Consider the following 19,418-nt stretch of genomic DNA (forward strand, 5'->3'; position numbering starts at 1 on the left):
TGTTACTCACGTCTTTCATGGTGCTTAATTAACACAGCACAAGTGCAGGCACAAGCCTGTGTTTTCAGTGCCCAGAGCAGTGTTTTGTGCCCAGTGCCAAGCTAACTTGACATCTTTCTAGCTCAGAAGGTGGCCGAGGCCCTGCACCCTTCCCTGGCTCCCTGTGCTTCCGCCATGCTCCAGGGGTATTCTCACGCTTGCTTTCAGATCCAAAAAGCTGATCCAGGAGTCGGATCAGCACCTGAAGGACGTGGAGAAGATCCTGCAGAACGACAAGCGGTACCTGGTGCTGGACTGCGTGCCGGAGGAGCGGCGCAAGCTCATCGTGTCCTACGTGGATGACCTGGACCGGCGTGGGCCCCCGCCGCCCCCCACCGCCTCCGAGCCCACCCGCAGAACCACCAAGTAGGCACGGGATGCTCCTGAGCCAGGGGTGTCTGTAAAATCCAAACGCTTGCATGAGCCATCTGTCAGGTTACACACATCCATTGCCGTGAATATATTCCAACATCGGAGGAGCAGAGGCAGAAGCAGCATTAGTGAAAGTAAAACGATCTCTGGGGGGAAAACCAACACCAACGCAAACCCACATTAAAGGTATTTATGAGTTAATTGGAGCATGACTGACAGATCCCAAGGTGTGGGCTGCCTGGTGACTGTGGGTCTCAGGGCGGTGTGTGTGAGGTGTGGGTGTCTGGTACCTGGGGCTTTCCTCTCAGCATGTCCCACACGTGAGTCCCAGGCGTGATCCCGTTGTGGTTTGAGCCTGTCCTACGTGTGTGCCACCAGCTGCCTCCTGGTGCCTGCATTTCATGCAGGAGGAGGTGACATGCTCTGGTAGCTGAAATTACTGATCACTGACAGTCCCCTCTGCAAACACCAGTCCCAGTTCTCAATTCCATCCCGGGAATGGAACTAAAGCTGTTAGAGCCAGGGTTAGAGCTGAGTGGAGAACAGGGACTTGGAGAGCAAACCAGGTTTATTCACAGGCTGCTCTGTTCCTGCCCCCAGCCATTGATTTGCAGCAGTCAGGTTGCTCTGCCCAAATGAAGTTCTGTCTGATGAGTTTTGCTCTAAGCTGGAAATCCCAGAGGTGACCGAGCAGGCCAGGACGGTTGTATAAACACATTTTTATTTACAATAAAGTGATCTTTACATACTTCTGGATTAGACTGTGCATACCCCCTCTGGGCAGTTCTTGTAAACTATACTCCTGTTTTGAATGTTAAACTTGTGTTTCTAAAGTTTAATTTTGAAATGTTGGGATTGTTCAGTTTATGTATTTGAACAACAATAAACCAACCCTTTTTATATATGGATTGTACAGGCCTAATCCCGATTTCTGTTGGATTTTGTTGGACTTGTGAATTTATGAGTAAAGGAAATGACTGAAGTGATCCTGCCTACATTCTTGGCTGTGCTGGGCAGAACAGGGCCTGTGCCCTGTTCCTGAGCAGTGTGGGGTCAGCATGTGGGCAAGGGGGGTGAGCAGAATGGTTTTCCAGTTTAGCTCTTTTGTCTGTTGCTTAAACACGAGCTGGCAGTGCTTGCAGAGCTAGTTTCTTTCTGCTGCTTGTGTTTACATGTGTGTCTTGCTCTTAGAGGAGGGCTGGGGAAGGAGTCCATTTTTCCCTCACCCTGACAACTGATCTCTTGTCAGCAGTTGGTGTTGGTGGCCAGGGCCAGGACTTGCAGGCTGAGTATCCAGAGAGGGGTTGTTTGACAAAGACTGGGACAGTCTGGGGAGAGCTGTGCTCTTGACAATGAAATGTGGAGCTCTGGTGGTCCTAGTGAGAGTGTGTGCCCTGAAGTCAGGGCCAGTGTCCCTCCCCTCTTGGTGTGTGCCCCTTTCTGTTGGTGTGGGGTACCCAAACCATCTGGAACCAGTGTTGGTTGATGCCTTTTTTGGGAGTGGAGTAATGAGGATTGCAGCTGGCTAGCAGCAAAAGTGTGAGACCCTGTGGGACGTCAAGCTCCCACCCAGAAAGTACAACCACAAGGGGCCAGGGAGGCTTTCAGGGCTGGGGGAGCCCTGGGAGCCTGGCTGGGCTGTGGGACAATCTCCCTGTATGACAGCCAGGGCAGCTCATTCCAGGGATCAACAGCCAGCAGAGAGCCCCCTGACTCCCCAGCACAGGGTGGGCACAGGGGGGACCCCACTGCCCTCCCCACATCTGCCATGGCCCAGCTGCCCCTGCCAGCCAGCACGCTGCCCTCATGCGTGGCCTTGGCTGTGTCTGGGACAGCAGTGGTGCCCAGAGCAGGACACTGTGCTGGGAGCTGTGTCCCTGTCCCTGGCTCTGCCAGCAACTGGATTTCCTCTTGCTCAGCACAGCCCAATGGGGAAGCTGTGTGTTTGTAACGGCTGGTTTAGAATGTGAACTTCTTCATTAATAAGATAGCTATTAATTTTAATTGATCTGGTTTATGGAGACCAAATGTTCATGGAGGTTTATTTATTTGCTTATCCCGTGGATGAAACAGTCATGCCCATGTGCAGGGCTCCTGGTTGGGGGTGCTGCTGGTAGAATATGGAGCTGGTTCCCCCCTGGCAGCCCCTTAGGCAGTCCCCAGTTTCCCCAGAGGCAGGGGGGCAGCCCGTAGAATCCTCATCCAGAGAGAAGATTGGGTTTGTTAAGGGATGCTGACAATTTCCCTGGCACCATTCCTATGGCAGCCCAAAAGGTCCCCTTGCTGCCCTCACAGCTGGGCAGAGGTTAAATCCAAGCAAGCTTAAGAAAGGGAAAGAAATTCCACTTTTGAAAAAAGCTGAACTAAGTTTTGCCTTGTGGTGCAAACAGATCCAGCAGCCCAGAATGTGCCACAGCTGATGGAGCAGAGCCAGGGCCGGGTTCCTGCTGCTTCAGTTGATTAAGGTCCTGCAGCTAATGTGAAGGTAAAGAAATGTCTGAGGAACATCTCCCTGTCTGCACAGTCCGTGCCCTGCAGCTGCTAATTAAGGGCTGTTGATTGAATTCATCATCAGGAGCAGCCCAGAATTAGGGCAGGGACTGGGGGGGGGGGGGGGGGGTCGGCAGCTCCACCCAGGGCTCTATCAAGAACTGGGGTTCCTGTGCAGTGGGGGACCTGCAAGTGCTCCCACTCCCACGTTAGACACTGCCCCACTGTCCCCACCCTCCGAGGGACCTGGAACCCCCGAGGGATCCTCTGGTCACCCCTCATCAGCAATGCCCTGGCAGCCACCCCCAGCCCAGGAGCTCCAGACGCTGCAGAGTCCCCGAGGCGCAAGAGGCACAGCAGGATCGACCGCACATAGACACGTCTGGGACAACTTTACTGACATGGCAGCACAGGCTTTCCTTACAGAACCAAAAAGGAGCATTTTCTTATAAAATGGTTCATTTACTCTTGCTATTTTATTTTACCATTTCATTTTTTTAAAAAAAAAGTTACTCCTGAAAGCTATCCCTTGGAATAAATCCATAAGCCGGTGCACGTTGTTCTTCCCATGGAATGGCTCCTCTGGAAGTGGTGCATGGGAGCCCCTGCCTCCAGCCAGCTCCTGCTTTTCCACGCAGTCCAAGAGCTCTGTGGGTGTGCAGCAGTTCCTGTCCCTGCTCGGGATGTGCCATGATTCCCGTGGTGCCTGCAGAGAGGCTGTCCCAGGGAACGCTGGCCCTCGGTGTCCGGTCCCTGTAGGCCTTGGTGCCAGCTGTCCCCTCGGGAGGATGGCAACAGGGTCACCCCTGTGGAGCCACTGCTGAAGTGACGGTGCTGAATTTTGTAATTGACTTCATTTGCTTCTCGCTGCAGGAGCAGTTTTCAGAGTTACAGAAAATCCAGTCAATCTTTTGTTACTGAGCAGTTGCTCAAGTAAAGAGGGACCTGGCCAATCTGCAGAGTAGAAAGAGGCAGCCTCGCCATGCAATGAGAAAGAGTTACTGGTTTTATTATTATTATTATCATTGTTATTATAATGTAGAACTGCAGACGGCCTCTCTCTGACACAGTCAGGGGCTAACAGCAATATACAGTTGGATTCTTTTTTAGGTCATAAATTAGCAACTCATACTTTATCTTTAAAAAAATTGAATAAATAAATAAATTAATTAAAAAAAAGAGAGAAAGAGAGAGAGACAGTCAGTCACGACATGCAAGGGCTCACAACAGAACGAGAAAATGACCAAAGCAAAGCCCAGAACTGCAGCAGAGCCCAGGGTTGGTTTGGTTTGCGATCAATGCAGGTCAGAAGCATTGTTTATAAAGGTATTTCATATACCAAAGAAGGCACCACAGTATCTACAAAGCCAAATCCTCAGGAGTGTTCTGGGGGCTGGGGGGGGGCAACCTGGCTGGAGCAGACACATCTGGAGGTGCAGCACATACCCCCCTCCCCTTAAGCTTTCCCATTGCAAAACTGAACTTTTCTATTTTACGTTTGGTTTTGCTGTCTCTGTTGGTAAAACACAAAATAGTTGTAATAAAAAGACAAATGTGGGAAATGGCAAAGGGAGGTAACATTCCAATCTTCAATGCAACAGGTGCAATATTTCTGGGATCAGGCTGCAAGCAATTGGGGTGGGACCACTGCCACCAGAGCTGGCCACAGCCCACGGTGTGCTACCCCATCAATACATTCCCCAGCTGACAGCCCCCTCCACATCACCTCAGCCATGGCAGAGGGCCACTGCCACCCCAGCACTGCCTGGAGACACGCCTGGGGACACGGGACAGCCAGGCCTGACATCTTCACACTGCCCTGTAAGAAGTCTCAGCTCTCCCTGTGTAAATCTGGTGTCTGGGGGGTGCCCCCAGTGGCCCCTGGGCCGGGTGCCCAGTGCTCCTCTGCACAACTGTGATCTGCAGAGCAGGAACTGAAAAGGAAAGGAAAGGAAAGGAAAGGAAAGGAAAGGAAAGGAAAGGAAAGGAAAGGAAAGGAAAGGAAAGGAAAGGAAAGGAAAGGAAAGGAAAGGAAAGGAAAGGAAAGGAAAGGAAAGGAAAGGAAAGGAAAGGAAAGGAAAGGAAAGGAGAAAAAGGAAAAAAGGAAAGGAACAGTTGAAACCTTGTGTTTACTGGTATCAGTACATGAGACTCCTAAAGAACACCTGGCCCTCCTAGTTAACCTTGTCCTGGAATATGTACAGGTTGTTTGTAGCTGCCACAGCAATGATGTTCTCGGAGGGGTGCCAAGCTGTGTGCAGGATCTTTTTGCTGAAGTCCAGACTGTCCACGCTGATCTCATCTTTCCTGCGCTTTCCACCCACGCAGACCTTGCGGGGTTTGAGGATGGCACGGGGTTTGCTGTTCTCCCGCGACGCTTCCAGCGTCACGTCGCGCTTGGTGTTGCGGTCAAACATGCGGAAGAAGTTGTTGTAGGAGCCGGTCATGATGACGCTGCAACAGGGAAGGACAGAGGATTTTCACACCTTTTCAGAAGCAGACTGCTAGTGACTAGAGGCAGACGACATTCAGAGGCACGATGAGATTTGGGTGGGTGCTGGGATTTGTTTCAGGCTCAGTTGTGCCTTGTCATCTCACTCTGACGACTCTGACGAAAACCACAACAGCCCTGCCAGGGGCTCACATACTTCCTGCCACCCAGCTCGGTGTAAGTCACACCTGGATACTCGTTATCCCCAGATTCTGGCAATCTGGAGCTAAACCCTTCACCACATTCCTCCAGGCGGAACTGATTCTGTCCAGGAGAGAGCAGGACCCCCAGACATCCCCACCTGTGTACAGGCTGCAGGTGCAGGTGGTCCCTGCTGCGCCTCTCCAGACCCTGCACCCACCAAAGTGAGCACCTCTGGGCTGAAGGCAGCCACAGTGCCACATGCTCACCTGTCAGATCCATTCCAGACACACTCAAACTTGTCGAAGATGCAGTCGTTCTCATAGAGCGAGCAGAGCTTGCTCCGCAGGTAGTCATGGACCTGCCAGAGGGAGGGACAGGGTGAGGCCCCCACACTGACCAGCACAGCCCAGGCACTGGCAGACAGCCTGGCTCACAGGGGGCTGCAGCACCCAGCCCAGCCCCACGCTCACCACAGCTGAGCTGGCAGCACTGGGCACTGCCTGGCACCCTGTGCCCTCCCACAGCCACCATTCTTCTCTAAGCACCTCCAGCCACACTCGGCACGTGGCTTGGGCACCTCCAGGGGACATCCCCTGGCAAAAGGTGACAGTGACAGGGCCTACTGCTCTGCACAAGGCCTCCCACCTGGCTCTCTCAGCTTACCAGCCCCTGAGTGTTCTCTCCTCACCCACCCCCAGCCTGGGGACATGGTGACAACTCACCAGGCCGCTTGAGCCCACATTTAACAGCTCTGCTTTCCACTACCTGCAGGCATGAAGCTCCCACACAACAGGGGTTTACCTGCTGCTCCTGCCACTGGCCCAGAGCGTGGCTCAGGAAGGAGCTCAGTGGGTGCCTGGCTGCTGCATGCACCTGGCTGTGCCACACTCACCTGGTAGGTCTCGATGGGCCGGTTCTCCATGTTCAAGTCCCACACCTTGACAGTGAGGTAGTCCCGGGTCATGATGTACCTTCCACTGTGGCTGAATTTGACATCAGAGATTGAGGAGATGATCTCAGAAAAAAATGATCGGTTACTTGGGTCTTCAGGCTCTTCAAAAACTGTGCAAGAGGAAAGAACGAGCCCCAGCATTAGCTGAGGCAGGAGCTCCCCGATCTCAAGCCCTGTCCTGGCACCACAGGAAGCTTCTGGGAGAGAGCACTTGCATGATGCTGTACCCAGCACCCACATGTGCTGGAAGTTAGGTTTATCACCCTCTCACCGAGTCCTGGAGCTCCAGTATAGTGGGGAAGATGGCTGAAGTGCCCACATAAATGATCTCTACAATGCAGAAAATGCACTGCCCACAGCAGGACCCAGAGCTGTGGGGTCCTTTCACCAGCAGAAACTTGGAGGCTTTTTCCATATAAAAAGTGATAGCAACAAGAAAATATAAAGCTCTCAGGCAGGCAGAAAACAGCTGAACCCAGGACGTGTCTGCTGCTCACAGCAGGTCAGTCATGAGGCACTGGTTTCCCTGTGAGGGCACTGGGTGCCTCTGGCAATGGGCAGTAGGGCCATGGCCACTTGCTCTGCTGAGGGACCCTGGACCCTGCTCGGTCCCTGCCCTGGCAGCAGCAGGGCTCTGCTGGCACAGAAGGTCTCTCTGGGGTCCCATCACAGAGGCAGTGCCATGCCAGGCTCCCAGCACACACATGAACATGGAGGAGATGCCAGGAGGGGGTCCCAGCACACAGCTGGTGCTCCCTAGTCCCTGAGTGGGTCTGGGAACCAAAGCCAGTGGCCAGGTAGGGCAAGGGCTCAGGGCAGCTATTTTTGCTTTGGCCTGAAGGCTTTTGTGTGGCTTTGCTCCTGCTGCAGAAGCAGATCTGGGCTGCTGAGCTCATGGAAAGGATTTCTGAGCACTAATTCTCTCTTACACAACAAACCTACTTTCCCTGGCACTGAGCAGGCGCTGCCCTGCCTGCCCCAGCTCCTTCTGGCAGCTCCCTCATTCTGCAGCAGGCTCCCAGCTCCCTGGGCACAGGCAGCCCCGAGCCCGGGTGTCATGGGGGTCTCAGCCTGGCACTCAGGGGAGAAGGGAGGAAGGCGCTGGGGCACACCCGGGCCCGGGTGGATCTCTGGAGTGCCGTTTCTGCTCCCTTGGAGCCCAGGGCACATGGCACACTCACACTTGGCGTGGCGGTCGCACAGCGCGGCGGTGCGCATGTCGCACAGGCGGATGGTGCCCTTGCTGCTGCTGTACACAAAGGTGTTGCAGTGGTGAGGGTGGAATTCGGCTGCCGTGATCACCTCCGTCAGCTCCTCCATGTTGGCCGGTTTGATGTCCACGATGTCTGGCAGGGCGAGTCAAGGAGCCCACGCAGGCCAGCCCAGGCTCCTGCTGCTGTCTTGGGCATGGTTCTGCCCTCGCCCCGTGTGAGCCGTGTGCTCTGGGCTGGCACCACCAGCACAGGGAAAAAAAACCACAGCATGGAGAGGGACCAGCCCACACCAGCAGGGTCCAGCATGGCTGCTGCTAAACTGGGACCCCAGCTCTGGTACCAGGGCTGAAGACCCTCTGTGGGCCATGAGACCTGCTCTGCTCCCCCACCCCAGGCCTCAGTAAACGTCTTTTAGTGCAACATCACGGCATGGTGAGTAACCATACTGAAAAGGGCAATGGCAGCAAAGCCCAGAGCACAGCAACCAACAGAAAACCCCTGTGTATGACCCTGGGGCCAGGCGGACTCCCTGAGGTTTGACACACTCACTACTCCTCACCCTCATCCTTGCACATAAGCAGGCACCACAGCCCTCCTCCCCTGCAGCCACTCAGTGCTCCCACAGCCACATGCCTGTGCCTGCCAAAATTATCTCCATCTGCCTAAATCATGCCCCAGGGCTTTCTCAGCAGGAAACACCACATAAATACCACCAATGATTCGTGCCCTGTTTATTATTTCCGATGTGGCTGGCAGCCTGTCACCCGCCGAGGGGTGTCACAGGGTCTGCAACGTCAGTGCTTCCATCTTCCCCAAGGCATCTGTCTCCTCCATCGCCTGCAGAACCCCCCCTGTGCCTGCCCCACCAGACCCTGCAGGCAAATTCAGAAATGTGTCACCCACACATCACTGGGTGACAGCAGCAGTGGTGGCAGTGGTGGCAGTGCCAGCTGAGCCTTGTGCCGGGCAGGGAGCGGCTCCATGTGCGTGCTGGGTGCCTCCTCTGGACACAACCTGGCAGAGATGAGAGGGCAGCGCCTTGAGAATGACACCTGGGCCTGGGGACTTCAGTGCTCAGCAGCCAGGGGCACAGCAGGCAGCTCTGTTCCACTCTCCTGAGCTCCTGCAGCAAGGCACCACAGCCAGGTGTGGGGCTCAGCCAGCTGCTGCTCTGTCCCCATCCCCACAGGCGTGGGCACAGGCAAGGGCGCAGCCCTCACTGGGACTCGGAGCTGTCCCCAGAGCCACCCACACAACAAAGGATACTAAAACTTTGATTAGTGATTTCAAAGTTCCACAGGTTTATCCTCAGGTCATCTGCGGACATGTAGGTCTCGTAGTCGCTGTTGACAGAGATGGAGTTGATGTGGTAGGTGTGAGCATTGGCAAACACCCTCCGGGGAGTGGCCTCCACCATCAGGTCCATGGGCCGGAGCACGGGCACCTGCAGGATGAGGAGCAGAGCGTAGCACCAGGGACAGGGTCCAGAGCCAGGGACAGGGTCCAGAGCCAGGGCAGCCCCTGGCATGGGGGTGCCCCTCAGAGCTCTGGCTGCCAGCGCTGCTACCCACTCACTGCTAACAGAGAACCCTAATGCCTTCCCAAGGGATGACAGAAGGACGAGCAGACCCAAAAGCCACCTAATTCTGAGAGAGGCTCCAAGATGTTTAGAGCACAGTGAAGTAGTGAAAGCCCAGTAAACTAGGCTTTGATCTTGCTGCAGCAACCATTCCAGCTTTAAAACAAAACAAAAACATAAAACAAAAACAAAACAAACAAAAAAAAAAAAAAGAAAAAAGAAAAAACAACCAAAGAACCTCTTTTGCCTCATTTTGTCACTGTTAGCTGGGATCTGAAATTCCTGGAGCATTTCTGATGGAAATACACTTCTTGAGAGAGCCAAGTCAATATGTTTTTTCTTTAAACTTTTTTGCATTGTCTCACAGTGAAGTGATGGAAATAAGAGATAAGAAGGGACAGAGCAAGGGACACAAAGGCAGGAACAGAGGGAAGGACCAGGAACAGGGCTGTGGGTGTTTGCCTTTAGATAAATCAGCATAACCCTGTGGGGCGTGGGGAGATGCAGAGGGGACCATGTGTGTGAGGAGTGGTCACTAATAACTTTGCACACAATGCTCTGAAGGCAACTCAATACACCAGGAATGAACCAGCCCATGGTCCTGCTTGGCAGTGAGCTGCTTCATCCAGCTACTTCATTACTTGTGTTATCTGTGTGCTGCTGGAAGAGATTTCCTTGGCTGCAGAGGTGGGGTTGGGAGTGACAGCCAGCCCGAGTGACACAAGAGCACTGGTGCTGCCAGCTCAGAGCCCGAGCCTAATGTGACGAGCCTGGGCACTAATTGCACCTGACACGGCCAATGATGCTTCATTTGTGCTGACAGATCCAGCTCAGCCAGCTGGGGCTGGGACCACAGGGACACGGGGGCTGAGCACGGAGAAAGGGTTCAGTGCCTGCCCTGGGCCTGGCTAGGCATGGAAACCAGCACAGCAAGGGCTTGGGCAGCAGATCCTGCTCAGAGAGGTGACTCTGTGGCCCAGCAGAGCTCGCACTCACACCCTGGGCTGATTCCTGACCCCAGCCTGGGCAATCCAGGGCTGACACCAGCCCCGTGGCACCTGCAGCTCGCAGCGCCCCAGCACAATTCCCCGCTCATTCCTACATGTCAGTCACTCACAACCACAGAACTATGAAAAACTCAAGCCAAGAACATTCTCCACACATTACTTCAGAGCCAAGTCGTGAGGAGAGTTTTCTTATGTCTGGGACTTGGCCTGTCACCAGGTAAAACCCCACAAGAGGGACAAACCTGGTTATCCATGAATGGTTTGCTAAAGCAGGGATTTTTATCTGCTACAGTGGCAATAATCTGCACTGAAATATAGAAACCAGTGTGCCCACATGCTGCAAGCTCCTGCTTAAGGATATCAGCAATGAGGATTTAACCCTGAAAGCACTGAAACTTTGAGGCAGGAGCAGTCAGGAATTGGCCAGGAGCAGAAGCTGAGTTTGTTCCCCAACAGCAGCACAGGGACCCTGCAGCACAGGCTCAGGACAGCCAAGGGGAGCAGCTGCCCAGACACCAACAAATGTGGCAATGTCACAGCAACTTGTTTCTTGTGGTTTTGTGAAGCAGGCACAAGCCAAGTCAGCTTCTGCCCAACCCACCCAGACCAACCAGCAGTGCCACAACAATCCTGAACAGCAAAGACCTGCATCCATCCCTGTGTCAGCTCCAGAGCCTACCTCAGGGCAGGCTCTGGCGTCACACACACCCATTATTAAATGGTCATTCAGTCTAACAAAGCGCATCAAGTACACAGAAAGATGGTGTCAAAGAAAATAAACACTAATAAATTCAATTACTTTCTGTTTTCAGGAAGGGGGGGCAATGCCAGATATTTTTCATTAAAAACAAAGTAAGTATTAATTTTGATTCCTGCTACAGGTGTGGCAGAGCTGCCCACAGGCAGCTTACCCTGCCCGTTGATGGGCACCACTGTGCTCACCTTGAGCAGCCAGGCTCTGAACTGGCACATGGGGAGAGCTTTTCTTACTCCTGCATCTGCAGCAGGACACACTCTGTGTCCCTCTCTGGTGACTGCTGAGCAGTGGCAGTGCCAGGCCAGCACAGTGGGCGACCATGAGCCCCGCTCCCCCAGCCCAGCCCCTGCTCCACACCATGGCCAGAGCTCAGCTGCTCCACAGGATTTGGCCAAGTGGGATTAGTCAAACTGAAGCTTGGATTGACCCCAGCCTTGAGTGTCCGAGAAGGAAACTGTAATCTGGTGCCTGGCAAATCAGGGAGCAGAGCAAATGCTCAGGGATAAATCCAGGGAGTTTTCCGCCTGCGTCAGAGGCTGAGCTCCTCCAGGCACTCATTTCCTACCTATGTAAGCTATAATCTGTGACTGCCCAATGCCACCTCAAACTTAGCATTTTGCAGACAAAATGAGCGTCAAACACTATTTTCATAGTAGACCGACAACTTTACACCGCTCAGAATTTTTTCCCATTCGACCTGCCCTGTGACATCAGAAGGGACCTTCCTGGAGGAGGACACAGCTGCTGCCTCACTCCTCACACAGCTGATGGAGCTGCTGCTTCCAGTGCTTGTCCCTGCCTTGCCACTGAAATGCTCTGCAGAATGTGTACAAAGAAGAGGCAGAAAGGCACCAGCAGCACCCCAGAGCCCCTCCAAGTCATCTCCATCACAGCCATTCTGGGACTGCAGTCAGGGCAATCAGATGCAGTGGGGCACAGCACAGCCTCCCTGAGAAACTACACAGGGGCCAGAAATCTGAGTACTTCAGCAAAATGGGAGACACAAACCAGGATTTATGATGGAACTTGCTGGAATTGAGAGAGCGAAGCGGCAGCTCTTAAGAGAGGGCTCTGTGGCAGTCTCAAACACAAACAGGCACACAATGGCCCTGCTCACTGCATCCTCCCATCAGCAGCACAGCCGTGTCACCCCAGACTGCTCTGCACTGTGAGGCACCACAGCAAACACCTCCTTTCTTTGAAAAGGTTTAAGCCCTGGACATCACTTGTGTTCATTATCTCCTACACACATCCCAAGGAACAGGTACAGCGTACATCGAGGCAGGTAGACAAGGTCAAAGGGCTGCAGCTATTAGACTGGGCATGATTCAAATCAGCAGAGCTCTTCTACTGACAGTAAACACCTCACTACACCACAGCCTGAACAGTGTTAAATATTCCTTTTGCACTATGTGGGTTAGAAATCCCTCAGAGGATGATGCTCATCAAGTTCATTTAAACCATTAAACCAAATGGGTGAGAAATTATGGCAGCAAGGTGCATTTAAAATCCTTTTTCACTTGTCTGTGGTTGAAAATTGAACCATGGATGGATGTGGGTTTAATTTAAAGCACACTGATCACAGAACAATTATGTGTCAGATTTACACCAAGCTGCAGCAAAAGGTTACAGCTCTGTAAATATCTGTCTAAGTAAAATCATCTAAACATTAGATCAAATAGGGCTGGTGGAAGACTCCTCACTCTTCTGTCCTCAGGTCCACAGCAGAGACCAATAAGCATCACACCTTAAAATGTGTTTGTCCTCCCAGTGCCCTGTGCCTCTGCCAGGAGCAGGAATGGCAGTGCCTGACCCCAGAGCAGAGGCAGACACCAAACAGCTCCAGGCACACTGAGCTGCTACCAGGAGTGCACAGGCTGAGAGTAAAACAAAGACAGTGAGTGGACTCCAGCCCTGTTGGGTTCTCTTATATATCAGTATGACTTTCAACAGGGGAGAAAGAAATCCCAGGGCCTTCCCAGTGTGTCTGACCAGAGAAGGAAGCACCCCTGGGATAAATAACACTCGTAACACTGCTGCCCTTCCAAATCCTGCCTCCCAACCTGCTGAAGGCTGTCAGCCCCAGCTCTGCCAGCCAGAGCAAACCTCTCCAGCAAGCTGTCAGGTATCGGCATGTTAGGCTGGAAATGCTCCCTGAAACATAACAGCAGATACACATCTACATGAAATAAATGCTCTCTTGCTCTGTAGAGAAAAACGCTGCCAGTCACCAGGAGCAGCCCTGTACAGAGTCAAGAATTAACTGCTCTGTTCAACGGTTTCATGCACAATGGAACTGGAACCCACAAAGTGATGCAAGCGCAATAACAGCAACAATTTTATGTATAAATATAAAACTCACAAGTATTCAAAATGCAATTACTGACAGGCTGTTAATAAATTACAAGCTGGTCTGGTCTGATTAACGTCATGACCAGGAGGAAAACTCATTTGGAAGAAGCACTTCTGCTCCTAGAGCAGCAGCTACGTTTGGGAACGCTCCGAGATGGGAGAGCTCCTGCCCTGCTTCCTCCCTGGGCTGGGGCAGCACAGCACACTGTGGCACTGGGGTACCAGGCACAGGACACAGCACAGCAGCGCTGGCAGCAGCTCTGCCCAGCATCAGCACAGTTCCCTCACCACTTCCATGCCCGTGCACAGTCACAGCACCGGCTCTGGGTGCAGGGATGCCCTTCAACCCCAGCCAAGGCAAGATGACATTGCAGGTGCCACGGCACATGGGTGGCACCAGCAGCAATCCTCACCCAGGACCCTGCAGGGCAGGGCTCCCCAGCCCCCCATGGTGCCCCCACACTCACCCGCAGCACGGTGATCATGGAGGGGTCTCGGAGACGCCCGTCCTCATCCTTGAGGTTGTATCCCTCTGGTCTCTTGTCCCGCTCGCTGACCTTCCAGAGTTTCACAGTCTTATCTGGGGAGGAGAGGAGGGGAGAGGAGACCGTCAAGGTGGTGCTCTCTGAGCCACCCACTGATGGACGTGCCAAGGCCACACGGGCTGGAAAAACCTCCAGTGTCCCCCAGTGCCACATGCTGGAAGTGCTGAGAGAGACACCCAGGTGCCCAGCAGGCGCCCAGCCCTGCAGAGGAGCAAGGACCGGCGGGGCACTCTGGCCCTGGACACCCCCTCAGACACCCAAGGGGGCTGTAGCTCACCCAGAGCCATACTGGCATCCCCCATCCAGAACTGCAGAGCCCAGCACTCGCAGCACCCAAGGCACTCTCACCCCACAGCTCCTGTCTCCTCCCAGCATCCCACCCCTACGCCACAGAGCCCCTACAGAAAGAACACCAGGAACATGGGGGGTTATTCTCAATAATGGTGTTTTCTTCGCTCCCTCCTGGCAGGGATTCCATCCACAGTTTATCATCACTTCCACCAGGTTTCATACAAAACCTCATCATCCATCTTCATTTTCTCTATTACACAGCAACTCCAAAGCAGTGCCAATTAATTCTGTTTTTATTAACACACTCTATTTTGGGAGGTCCACTGTAAAATATTAGTGTAACAGTAAGAACAAAAAGAAACAGCATAACACAGGAATATTTCCGAAATAATTGTTTTGATAACCTGCCTGCATATGGAACACCACCCAAATGGAAGGGTAATATCCCTGTTAATCAAAAAACTATTTAAAAAAATTAATTAACAGAACATTATGCTGTATAATTAATCTTCATTGCATTTCAATGATTCTCCCCCCAAAGAGTTTAATAAGTCTTTGAATTTTATTACAATGATCAATAGAGTCAATTTTATAACACAAAGTAAGTTGGTTATGGAAGATAATTAGACCCCTCCTTTCCCCCTGAAGTAATTAAGTCACATCCATCTTAAGGTCCCATTCATCCCAAATAATATTCCTAGATTCTCACAATATTTATCAGAACATAACATAGAACTGCTGAGCCAAACACAACTGCAAAATGAAACGAAACACCTGCAGTTTGTCCTAAAAAAAAAAAAAATTCCCAGCATGCTGAGAATAAAAAATGTAAGTTGTTGGCAGGGCAGAAACCCCCCTCTCTCCCTCAAAGGGAGGGGCTGCCATGAAATACACCTGGTGCACAGGGATTAAGCTCTGCCAGACCCATTCCCCCAAGTCACCTGTGTTACCCTGCTGGGAGGGTTTTTAACAAGTATTTCCCCAAAGAAACAGCACAGCCAAGACCATGCCTGGTGGTAGGAGCCCCAGGACACCAACATACCGTTGGTGGAGAGCAGGAAATACGCTGCATTCTGCTGCGGCAGCCATCGGATCTTATTGATCTTCTCCTCAATCTCCAGGCTCTTCAGGTAATCGAACTCTGGCTCGTGGCTCTGGAAGGTGCTGTAGACATTGTACTCGCCCCTGCGGTGGGGCTGGTTCTTGCTCTGTAGAGGGACAGGGAGGAGCTGAAGGTGTTGGCAGCTCAGGGCTGAGTGCCTGGGCACAGCCTCTGCTGGCACCACAGCTCCTGGCGTGCTCAGTGGGAATGGAAAGGGAATGGAGAGGGAAATGTGTGGAAACAGAGTGGGAACGTAGCAGGAAGGGATCCTACCCCTCTGTCTGTCCCTGGTGAATGGTTGGCACCCAGTGCCAGCTCCTGCCAGGTTTTGAACCCAGCCATGGAAGAGCTGCTGGCAGCAGGTACAGGTACAGGATAGGCAGTCTTGGTTTGGGTGGGTGGGTAAAGCCCCACATGTCCCCTTGAGCAGGAGCTGAGTGGATACATTCAGAGTGATGCTGGAGGCTTAAGGTTCAAGAAAAGCAGTAGAATAATGAAATGAGAGGAAAAAGAGAAATGTGCTGGAAAGGCTGATGAAGTGTCTACACATGTGATGGTTAAACATTGAGTTCTCTTCAACGTATGCAGAAATAATTTTAAAGCTTTAACTTTGAGAACAATTTGAAGCCATCATCAGACTGTGACACGTCTCATGCCCAGGTCTGACGCATTCCTCCAGCACAGCTGAGGACAGGTCCCCCTGACTCAGGGCAGAACAGCTAACTGGGACAGCTTTGGGAATGCTGGGGACCATCCCAGGCAGCAGGAGCTGGCACAGCTCCCCCAGCCAGGCTGGCCAGGTGCCCGCCAGCACAGAGCCATGCTGTGCCAAACACACACTTCTCCAGCAGGCACAGCCTCCAGCTTCCAGCAAAGCATTTGCTAACGCTTCCTGGGCAAAGTTTGGGAAGGGAAATGTAATTGTTGCAACCATCTACACTTTCCAGAATTTGGGTGGTATGAGGGGTTTTTGGGTGTCCCACACTTGTCACACACTCACATGTGCTGCCTGATCCTTGTTACACCTGGAGCAGAAGAGTGCAGGCAATGTGATGTTTGGAAGGCTATTTGGCAGGAGGAAATCTGGCCCTACTGATGTTAATAGCTGCTTTTCAGCCCGTAGTATGCCAGGAGAGCCCTGAGCTTAGGAGTGACACAGGCAGATTAGGGAACAGCAGGACGCTTCTCTTAAAAGGATGAAATGGGCATTTTGCATTCACTGGCACTTACCTCCTGCTCACGCTGAAATATTACAACCCGGCCCCCCTTGTCCCCTGTTGCCAGTAACTCTCCAGTGTGGTTGAACTCAACTGTGGAGATGATGTCAGCTGGTGAAGAGAAGACAAAGACAATTTAAGTAACTGCAGCCTGACTTCCACAGGCATCCAGAAAGCACCATGCCCCGTACAGCTACACTCCTCGGTGCTCTGTACCCTGCGGCATCTCCATAAATCCCTGCTTTTCTATCATCTCTAAACGGGCTGGGCATTTCAGGATTATGCTGTCATGACGCCAGACCTGCCTGGTGCTCCTTCCCCCTGCCCTCACCTGTGCCCCAGCACCAGCTCCAGTGGGAACCTGATTTCCAGGTACTGTGCCTGTTCTAAATGCAGCCTGAGCACCACTGTCAGCACCAGGGGCACAGAGCTGGGCAGTGCAGTATGGCATGGCACAGGATGGCACAGTGTGCTCCCCTCATGCCTTGGGAGGCTGCCAGCACCACTTGGGGCGTTATGATCAGTTTCTAGGACCTGGGGAGGGCTTGGTGCCTGTGGTGCCCCCAGCACCTCATCTCAGCACCTGGCTGATCTTGCTGCCACCTGGCCCTTGTGCCACCCTCTGCCTGGGGTGGTGGTTTGCCTTCACCCTCAGACGAGAGGGCGCAGACAAATGAAGACGCCTTTGTGCTGTCCCCTTGAGCTGCCCAGGTAGAACAGCTCAGGTGACCACATCTACATTGCTGCTTTCCTCTGCCCATTGCTGAATCCACCATCACCTAGCAAGACAAATTAAAGTGATGCCTTTCAGCCCTCCACCAGTTGAAAAGCCACTGCACTCACCCTACTGCCCTTCCCCACCATCCAGGGCACCATCTCCAGGGCTCTGGGCTCAGTGGCAGGAGAAGCCAGCGGACACAGTAACTGCAAACGCTTTAATCTGCATTGTTTACCCTTGAGGCAATGCCTTCGGGAGCTGCTAATGATTGGATTTATTTGGCCTATTTTTAGAAGAGCGTCAGAGGTTAATTCCACGGCAATTACTGCCCAACTGGTACTCACCCACTGACTGGGGAGCCATACTCCACCAGCATGGAGCTGGGGAACTGGGAGAATGACTGCAGCCTTGGAGCCTGAGCACTGGGTGCAGGATGGATTCTGCCATGAACAGCACTTGGCCAGAACCGCTGCCAGCCCACTCCTGCCATTTGCACTGCCTGCCCTTCTCACTTGTGCAGCCCCAGGACTGGCAGGGTTGCAGCCCAGGGCAGGGGCAGGCTATGTGCTGGCCAAGGCTGCAAACACAGCCTGTGCTCACAGCCCATGGCACTCAGAGCCCTCCCAGCACCGCTGTGGCTCCTCCTGCATGTTTGCTCTGGTGTGTGCCAGCAAAGAAACCTCAGAAACACATAACCTGAGCTGTCCCCTCTCCCTCCCCATGAGTTTTATCCCAGATACGGACTAGAAAGCTGCCTCAGCAAACGAGAAAAGACAAAATGCAGCAACTGGCCCAAGCTTCTGGTGCAACCCAGACCACCACTGAGGTTCTGTCTTCCAGGACACCAGCCCAGAGAGCATCCATCAAACACAACCCATGCTGCAGCATCACCCAGACAAGGCACCCCAGAGCCCCCTCACACAGCCATGGGCTCCCCCAAAACAACACCTCTGTGTCCCGGACTGCATCCCAGCTGAGCCAGAGATTCCAGGCAGACTGGAGAGTCGGAACAGACAACCCATCCTGGCAGTGTGGGGACTCGCCAAAACACTGCTCACCAACACACCACACACACCAGTGCTCACCAGCACACCAGTGCTCACAGGCAAACAGGGCTGGGCTGGCTGGTACTGAGCTAGAGAGCTCCAAGGCAAAACACTTCCTTCCCTCAAATGGAACCCGTGTGCCTTGTGGCCATCGTGGCCAGTACACAGTGCCAGGAAGGGTTTCACTGTCTGCTGCCAGCACCCAGGAAGGCTGAGGAGTTCTGCAGAGGGACTGAGCTCCCCTGGCTCACACAAGTGGGGTGGTCTGCAGGCGTGGGCAGCACCTGGCAGAGATCTCAGTCGTTTGGAGTTAAAGTTGTGGAATGGATGCTGAACTTCTTCAGATCACTGGCTCTTGACTCTTGTTCGGATCCAAACTATAGGTTAAATATAATTCCCATTTAGCGAGGTCACACAAGCACCACATTCGGCAAATTCCTCCCAAAGGGCAGGAATTTTTAAAATAAGCATTTTTATCACCTGTTAGAGGCTGGGGAGGGACACTGGGACAGGGCAAATTCCATCTGTGCTGCTGGAAACTGTCTACTTCCCAACAGCCTGTGACAGCTGTGCAGAGCCAGAATCCAATCTGTAATATCATGGAATGGCTGCTGGATCTAACACACATGAGAACAAACACATCTCTGGGAAGCCAACCCAGAGCAGCCTCCTGTTCCCACAGGTAACTGCAACCACAGCTGCTGACAGGAGCCAGAGCAAAGTCAGACACCTTCAAGCACTGAAATTCTGTGTTTGGCACCAAGACTGGCTCAGCAGCTCCAGCTCAACCCTGGCTCACACAGAGGTTTTCATTCCTGCAGCATGTGCCCCCCACCCTGCAGTGTCATGGGCTGAGCCTGGTGTCACTGAGTTGTCACCTGGATGCTGCTGGGAACAGCCTGGGAACAGCTGCTCCAGCAGCCAGGGGACTCTGGCTATGGCTGGGCAGTGCTAACATATACCTCAGAATGAGACACGCTGCTTCCTTCTAAAATTACTCACTTGAAATGTACCTGTTTTGCTCTATTTAATCCTCTCCATTACCAGCTGCCAGTTTTAGGTCATTCCCTTTTCAATGAATTAAAAATAACTTTGTGTGCTG

At 52.9% G+C, this 19,418-nt stretch overlaps 2 protein-coding genes across 5 annotated transcripts in view; one reads left to right on the forward strand and one right to left on the reverse strand.

Annotated features, from left to right (window-relative positions):
• TCERG1 (transcription elongation regulator 1) overlaps positions 1–1,319 on the forward strand; it is a 29,290-nt gene extending 27,971 nt beyond the window's left edge. For both annotated transcript variants that reach the window (XM_062501933.1, XM_062501934.1), the window contains exon 21: positions 208–1,319. In XM_062501933.1, coding sequence (XP_062357917.1) covers positions 208–409 — 202 coding nt within the window. In that variant the 3' untranslated portion in view covers positions 410–1,319. The remainder of the gene's footprint in view (positions 1–207) is intronic.
• A 3,756-nt stretch (positions 1,320–5,075) lies between these two features.
• Positions 5,076–19,418, reverse strand: part of PPP2R2B (protein phosphatase 2 regulatory subunit Bbeta) — a 54,952-nt gene continuing 40,609 nt past the window's right edge. For all 3 annotated transcript variants that reach the window (XM_062501941.1, XM_062501943.1, XM_062501944.1), the window contains 8 exons: positions 16,566–16,663; positions 15,276–15,441; positions 13,865–13,977; positions 8,969–9,146; positions 7,670–7,834; positions 6,429–6,598; positions 5,803–5,894; positions 5,076–5,355 (listed from right to left, as the gene is read on the reverse strand). In XM_062501941.1, the coding sequence (XP_062357925.1) occupies positions 5,076–5,355; positions 5,803–5,894; positions 6,429–6,598; positions 7,670–7,834; positions 8,969–9,146; positions 13,865–13,977; positions 15,276–15,441; positions 16,566–16,663 (1,262 nt within the window). The remainder of the gene's footprint in view (positions 5,356–5,802; positions 5,895–6,428; positions 6,599–7,669; positions 7,835–8,968; positions 9,147–13,864; positions 13,978–15,275; positions 15,442–16,565; positions 16,664–19,418) is intronic.

The sequence above is a fragment of the Cinclus cinclus genome, chromosome 14 (genome assembly GCF_963662255.1).
Source record: "Cinclus cinclus chromosome 14, bCinCin1.1, whole genome shotgun sequence".
NCBI lineage: Eukaryota > Metazoa > Chordata > Aves > Passeriformes > Cinclidae > Cinclus > Cinclus cinclus.